This window comes from Belonocnema kinseyi, chromosome 10, assembly GCF_010883055.1.
Source record: "Belonocnema kinseyi isolate 2016_QV_RU_SX_M_011 chromosome 10, B_treatae_v1, whole genome shotgun sequence".
Taxonomy (NCBI): Eukaryota; Metazoa; Arthropoda; class Insecta; order Hymenoptera; family Cynipidae; genus Belonocnema; species Belonocnema kinseyi.
This window is the reverse complement of record NC_046666.1, coordinates 55,934,553-55,941,983: the sequence shown is the minus strand read 5'-3', so window position 1 is coordinate 55,941,983 and position 7,431 is coordinate 55,934,553. Positions and strand designations below refer to the sequence as shown.

At 34.3% G+C, this 7,431-nt stretch overlaps 1 protein-coding gene across 1 annotated transcript in view; it reads right to left on the bottom strand.

Annotated features, from left to right (window-relative positions):
- Window positions 1-5,933: 5,933 nt before the first annotated feature.
- Window positions 5,934-7,431, bottom strand: part of LOC117181120 (chitotriosidase-1-like) — a 61,925-nt gene continuing 60,427 nt past the window's right edge. Inside the window, exon 7 of the mRNA XM_033373687.1 lies at window positions 5,934-6,127. Coding sequence (XP_033229578.1) covers window positions 5,934-6,127 — 194 coding nt within the window. The remainder of the gene's footprint in view (window positions 6,128-7,431) is intronic.

The following is a 7,431-nucleotide window of genomic DNA, read 5'->3' as shown; positions in this document are numbered from 1 at the left end:
TATCTAGTCGGGAGTGGTGCTGACTGAAAACAGATGATTTGGAGCGATTCGCGCGCCATCTGTTGGTCATTCTAAGGACTTATTGAACTACCCTCGTAAGACATTTTTACAATTGTTTTAGGATTAGTGGGAAAATCGAAAATGATTTTTTTACATTCTCACCCTGATGAGAAGGTACTGGTTTAAGGTAAAATTTCACTTTGTCGGTTTTCATCAAATCTCTACGTTTTGAGACCCACTGAGTCAGAAAACACGAATTTTATGAAGATGCTTGTCGGTCTGTCTGTAGTCTGTAGTCTGTATTTTGTAGGCACGATAACTTTCGAAAAATTAATCAGATTAGAATCTGCTTTGGCACACTTTATTAATTCCGAAACAGAAAGAACAAGTTCGTAAACTAGCTATTTTGGATCAAAATTCAAAAATTGAGCGCGTTTTCAAATTTTTTAAAACCATATTTTTTCAAGATTTCAAAATTCTATGAACGGTTGTTCATAATACTCAGAAACTTAAACAATTTATTTTAATGAATTTTTTTTTATAAAAATAAAGTTATCAGAGTTAGAGCATTTTCAAAATAAAAAAAAAAAACTAAAATGAACATTTCAAGTCAAACAAAGCATGATATAAAAAAAATTAAGAATAAAAAAATGTTCATTTTTGAAATCCCTAGAAGAAAATCATAACAACTTTTTCAATTTGGTCGAAAAGTTGAAAATTTCATCGTACCAAAAATTTTTGAAACCACATTTTTCAAGATTTCAAAATTCTATGTACAGTTATCCATAGTACTCATAAACTCAAACAATTTATCTTCATGTTTTTTTGTATAAAAAAAAATTATCAGAGTTAGAGCATTTTCAAATTCCAAAATAAAAACTAAAATGAACATTTTAAGCCAAAAAACGTTTGATATGAAAAAAGTCTATAAGAGAAAAAGGCTTCTTTTTAAAAGCCCTACAAGACTATGATAACAGCTTTTTTAATTTGGTCGAAAAGTTGAAAATTCCAAATTTGAACGTACCAAAAATAATGAAAAATCCAAAAATTCAATTTTCTTGTCGAACTATGCAAGATACGAAAAAATGAAAAAGCTAAAATTGCGTGCCCTGGAAAGAACTGCACATTTATAATGAATCACTTTTCGACAGGATGCGTAGTTTTTATTTTTAGTCGTAAAAAACAACATTAAAAATAAAAAAATAAAACATTTTTGGACTAACGACACAAGCTACGAAAAAAAATGAGACAAAACTTGTTGATTCGCAGTAGTTTTTCTTTAATCGTTTAACACAAGATCAAAAATAAAAACAATGATAAAGACCAGGAAATAAGAATTAGTATGATTCAATTTTTATGCATCTTATTAATTGTAATGATTTGCATTTATTGCAATGAAACATTTTTCAGCGCAGCTTAGAATAGAATTTAAAACAAAATAAGAAGCAAATATAAAAATAATCATGATAAATAGAATTTGCCCTTTATTTTGCAATATTTATTTAATAATTTATTTAATAATTTTTTAATAAATTCATTAAAATAAATTGTTTGACTTTCTGAGTGCTATAAACAACCGATAATAAGATTTGGAAATCTTGAAAAAAGATGGTTTAAAAATTTTTGAAAACGCGCTCACTTTTTGAATTTTGATCCCAAATAGCTGGTTTACGAACTTGTTCTTTCTTTTTAGGTTTTAATAAAGTGTGCCGAAGCCGAATCCAATCTGATCAATTTTTCGAAAGTTATCGTGCCTACAGAATATAAAAATGTATTATGTTTGATATAAAAGTGTTGTGTATAATGCAGAAAAGTTGGCATGTTGGACAAAATCGAGTGCGAAGCACAAGATACGTGCTGAGAATGTGTTCGTTGAAGCCAAAAGAGCCTTAACGAAAGAGAGTTTAAAGTCACAAAATTACATTTGTCGTTCCGTTGACCGTTGATTTCAAAGGTCTGTGTACGAATGTGGGAGAAATACAAAAACCAAGTGCAGAGTGCGATTGCTATGAATCGTGTTCCTTAGGTGCGCTCAAATTCTCGAGCTAAGCTCTTTTAACGAAAGAGTGTTCACAATCACAAAATTACAGTGGTGGATTTTTTGAGTCTTAATTTTAAAATGTTTGCGCAAGAATGTGCGAAAATATAAAGACCGATCACGCTACGCGAGGTAAATACATAATCGAAAATCAGTGTGGATTTATATATCTTTAAACCTTTAATCTGGAAAATTTAGAAAAGTTTGAGATAATTAATTTGAAAGTTATGCGGCACTTAATTTGAAGTTGTTTAATTGAAAATTGTTAAAATATTCCATATTATATATGTAAATTATTAAGCGTCTGAATAAAAAAAACTTTCAAGGTCTAAGTTGAAAAGTTAGAAAAGTTCCACTTTGAGTGGGTGCATACATCCACTCAGAAAAACAGGTAAACCAGTTTTTTCTTTTAAAAATTGCATTTGACGAACGAAAAACTTTCTAAAAAATTTAATTGTTACGAATTTCATTTTCATAATGTTATACATTTTTGAGTTACAAAATCTTCATATGGAATAACCACCATGTTATGACCCCACGACGCCCCCGGAAGAATAAGCGCTACATAGACCTTTACCTAATGGTAACAGCCGGTGACAAGTGATTAGTTCCAAACTGTTAGAAAAAATAATTAAACTTCTGGCCCCAGCCTAGCTTCTGTCGGTTGGATTTAATTCGCTCAATACCTGCAAAGTACACTCCTATTAGGTGACTGAGCGTTTTTTCTTCGTCTTAGGAAAACTCGACATCAACGAGCCTTTTGAGCCGAAGACGAGACTTCGGATTTTTTGTCAAGATCTTTTCAAGCCTCGCTGTATCTGGAAGATTCTTTAATTTCTTGCGGAAGCCCTTGAAATCAACCTATTCATAGTTGTTCATGCTCTTATTATATTCATACTGATCCTTCTTATAGATCTTCAAGTCTGCAAGCAGTCGAGTTTTGGTTACCCTATTGTACAACGCTCTAGTCTTTCTTAGAAGTTTCTTCAGCTGGATTTTACACTATTTATCTTCTTTCCTTGACTTGATTGTACTTTTAAGACAATAGTTTTCATATGATGTATTCAAAGCTCTTCGCAGAAAATCCGTGGCGTGCTCTAGCTCACCTATGGTATCGCAGCTTGTGGAGAAGCCACAAGCCTACCCTTCAGTTTCTTTTCATATGAGTCTTAAAGTGTATTCCTAGGATTTCTGATCTCCTGAAACCACTGGCTCTTCTTTGGTCTAACTGGAACAAGATATATGTGCTGTTCATAAAAGACTCCTCGTTGTGGACTTTCCAGCCCACTATCTAGCTTCTGAGTTATTTCGAGCATGGTACAATAAAAATACATACACGGAAAGACTTTTTGTTTCAATAATTCTTATTATAATATTAATAGTAATTAACATACTACATTACATCAGAAATATGGTTTTTTAAGGAAGCTTGGACGCTCACCGTACCACTTAGTACGATGCTGTCTTAAAATGATTGGCCGAGATTTTGTAACGAAGATCAGGGAGCTTCGATAGCTAAGTGAGAAAGAGAGTTTGGTATAATACATGAGTTTAGGTAGCTTAGCTAAGGTTCGAATCCATAGCTAGTGCGAGTTTTTCGAAGCCTTTAAATGTTCGATGAAATCAGTGCTCTCAATTATGGGAATATTTTGAACTGCGTTTGCTTCGCGCCAGCAACCCGATTAGTTACTCTCAGAGCGCATATTTTAAATTTTTAAAATAATTCAAGTCGAATATTTATAATAAATAATTATTGGATAATGCATTTAAAGTAATTTTGTAATTCAAAAATAAACTGAAAAAATAATCCGACTTTATTGCAAAAAGACGTTGTTTATTTTATGTTCTGAAAAAACATTATTCGTCATTCATTTTCGGTAATTTTAGTGATTTTATTTTTCAACTTTCATTTCTGTGAACTGAACGTTTATAACGTCTTCTTCATTAAAATCGAATTATTTTTTTTCTGTTACTCCAAAATCTTATTTTATGACTAAGAAGTTACTTCTTATGGACTGCTCAGTCATTATTTATTCAACATACTAAATTTGAATATTATATAATTCAAAATCAGCGCGTCAACAGTAACCAGCCCGGGAGTACCAGCACGACGCAAGCGCAGTTCAAAAATTTCCCAAAATTGGGAAAAATGAATGTTAATTGTGTATTGATAATTATAAAGCTTAAAGATAAGATTATATAACCATGAATTTATAACATTGATGAATTTATGTTGATTATTCGTTTTAAAATTTTTTCACGCTTAGATCTGTGAGAGCTTCCAGCTCCCGCATTCGTCTCTCCCCTCCATTCGTTTTTTATGTTCTTTGGGTTTTATTATCTCTTTGGCATGACTCACAATTTTGTATATCATCGCTTCCAAAAGTCAGTAATCTTAATTTGAAATTGTAAAAGACTCGTTTCAATGCTTCCTAAGTCGCAATATTTATTGTTCATTATTGAGAATTATACATGCTGTCATTCTTTTTCGGAATAGTACTATTTTTTGAAATATTAAAGTCACTTGGATCTTTAATATTGGCTATGCTAATTTTCTAAATAAAACACAAATTTCCGAACTTTAGAACAGTTCAATATTATAATTTGGTGTTATTTTTTCCGAACTATCGAACAAAAAATCTGTCCGTGTGTTGGTATTTTGCTAAATTATAATAACAAAATTAATGTGATTCTAATTCAAAAATAATATTTTTTTATTCACTGAAATAAGTTGCAGAGATAAATTGAATTATTAATCAATAGGTATATAAACACTAAACTCCACTCAAATGGAAACAGGTACGTGTTAATGCAATAATTTACAAGAGATATGTTAATTCAAATGGCAAGTATATTATACTATTAATAAATATATATTATGTAGGTCGATAAAATGATCGATAGATATAAATAAAAAAACATGAGCGTTAAAAGAGACGAGCATTAATCTTTAATCAAAATTAACTCTCGCATACACATTTAAAAGCTCGCTATGTCAAAAATGAATAAACTCAATCAAATATTTAAATGCTTGCTAAATCTCAAAATGGCATTATGAATCAATAGAGAAGAATAAAAAACCTGATCAGAAACGTGATTCGCTTTTCAGCGCTCGTTTGCGAAAAAGAAATGTCTCTTCAGACATATCGGCTTCTGATTATAAAATTCGCTGCTTACATTGGAGAAATATGCTTATCAGTCAATAGTGACAAACGGTACAGAGAGGGGCGACACAGAGAGACGCCACGCTGAAAGTAGTTTTGAGCTTGAAAATGTAAACATTATTCTCAACGAAAATTTATACAAACACAATGTTTCGAAGGATTAAAAAATTTACCTTTTCGGTCATGGCACAAACCTCACTCCGGCAAACGTGACGTTTCAAACAATTTAACCAATATCCCCAAAAAAGATGTTGTTCTTACATGAACACGTGTCGTTGATCCGTCGACACGACAGCGATTTGCCCACCTTTTTCTCAATTCTCGCGGAAAATAAACCGTCGAGTATAAATGCTATTATTATTGGCAAATTTTCTACCGGAACATTGAAATCCCTCTGCTTTGCGCGAAATATGCGCATATACTAGCGCACAGAGCTATGAAGATAAAAATTTGTCTTCGCGGAGTATTTAATACAATAATTTTCCTTTAATGGAGTGAAATTGAAAACCGTACTCCTGTTCTGAATCCTGAATATGAGTGTATCACCACGAATAAAGATTTTTAAATTCAGTGCACGCTCGGTATTCACTTAGTATATCCTTACCTCTGCTGTTGATTGTTGTTTTTCCACATTGTATGGTGTGATTTTGCATCGTAGCTAACAGCAGAGGAATCCCACTTTCCTCGCACTTCTGAATTCGAGCCTCAACCTCTCTAGAAGGTGGGGTCCCTCAGGGTCGCCTGGGAACCGAGCCGAGGTGAAATACACCCTTACTTTTTCTCCGCCTCGAACCCTGAGTCTCACTTAATATCGGTGAAGTCCCTGGAGCAGAGCTTAGGAACTGACATCGCATCCATACCCTTGGCGGCAATGTAAGCCCTTGTTGCTTCTTCGCGTGGCCCCTCGTATATGTAGCCACACCGCCTTAAGAAATAAATCCGTTCACTGTATAAACAGAGTCCTATGATCAGGGTAATCCCTGTCTGCACCACTGCCATACGATTAGTTCGAACCGCCGAAGCGTATTTGCTGTTGTTCAAATTTATCTACATCATTGATATTCCCGTTTCAGCTATTAATGAAATAATTTCGGACGTCTCTTGGAGGCCTTCCTTCTCTGATCACAGATCAAGCAGAAGTTGCTCAAGATGATGCTGCGATATCTAAGGCCCCTTATGAGGAGCCTTGGTTGTTTTGTTGGAGCCGCGCTGTGCGAGCTTTCGATTTCTGGGTACCTCTAAGGTTTTTCATCTTTACAGAGTGCGCAGTTATCTTTTATTTAATAGCGGCAGCTTGGTTATTTTCAACGGTTTTAGTGATTTCCACCGCTTCTGGTAGGATGGCCCTTGAGATGCCTTGTGTCGCCTATTTTAATTCAACGAGTAGCTAGAGAAATAATAACATCCCTTGCCGAGTCATGCTTGCAGGGGGCAGGCCTATATTATTATTATTATTATTATTATTACACCATTAAGCCATTTCCCTTGTGGGGTAAGCGTGACTCACTCGGTAGGGGAAAGGAGTAGTGCGTGGAAGGGATAGAGATGTTTCAGATTGATCCACAATTTTCGTGCTATTTAAGTAAATAACACGTTCGTTCCGCAGCACTGCTCCGACCCAGGTTGCTGATCAATCTCTCTAGCAATCAGCCCAAGCGAAAAACCTCACGAAGTCGTTATGTAAGGTTCCCCACTTGGGTCCATTCGTAGCCAAGGTCTTTGTTTCAGGCGTCATTCACTCTACTCTTTTTATTAACTATTTGCCGTCATACTTTCCTGTCCTGGCATACTTCTCTAGCTTCTTTTATGTCCGTGCATTTTTTCATGGAGGCTCTCGTGTTTCTGTGACTTCTTATGTCTCTTCTAACTAGCGTCTCATTCACACAATCTAACCATTCTTTCCGAGGTCTACCTCTGGGCACGCTGCCATTTACTTTACCTTGATACACTTGTTTCGTTAGTCGTTCATTTGGTATTCTCTCAACATGTCCGAACCATCTTAACCGATTTCTTTTCCATGTGTATACTAGCGTCTCTTCTGCACCACATTCTTTTAGAATTATCTCGTTACTTACATTGTCCATCAGTGTTTTCCCGCATATTATGCGCATGAATCACATGTTTTAATGCGTTAATTTTACTCTTATCTTTTTCTTGATAAGTCCATGTCTCGCTACCGTATAGTACAGTCGGTACAAATATAGAATTATGTGTTGCCATTTTAGCTTT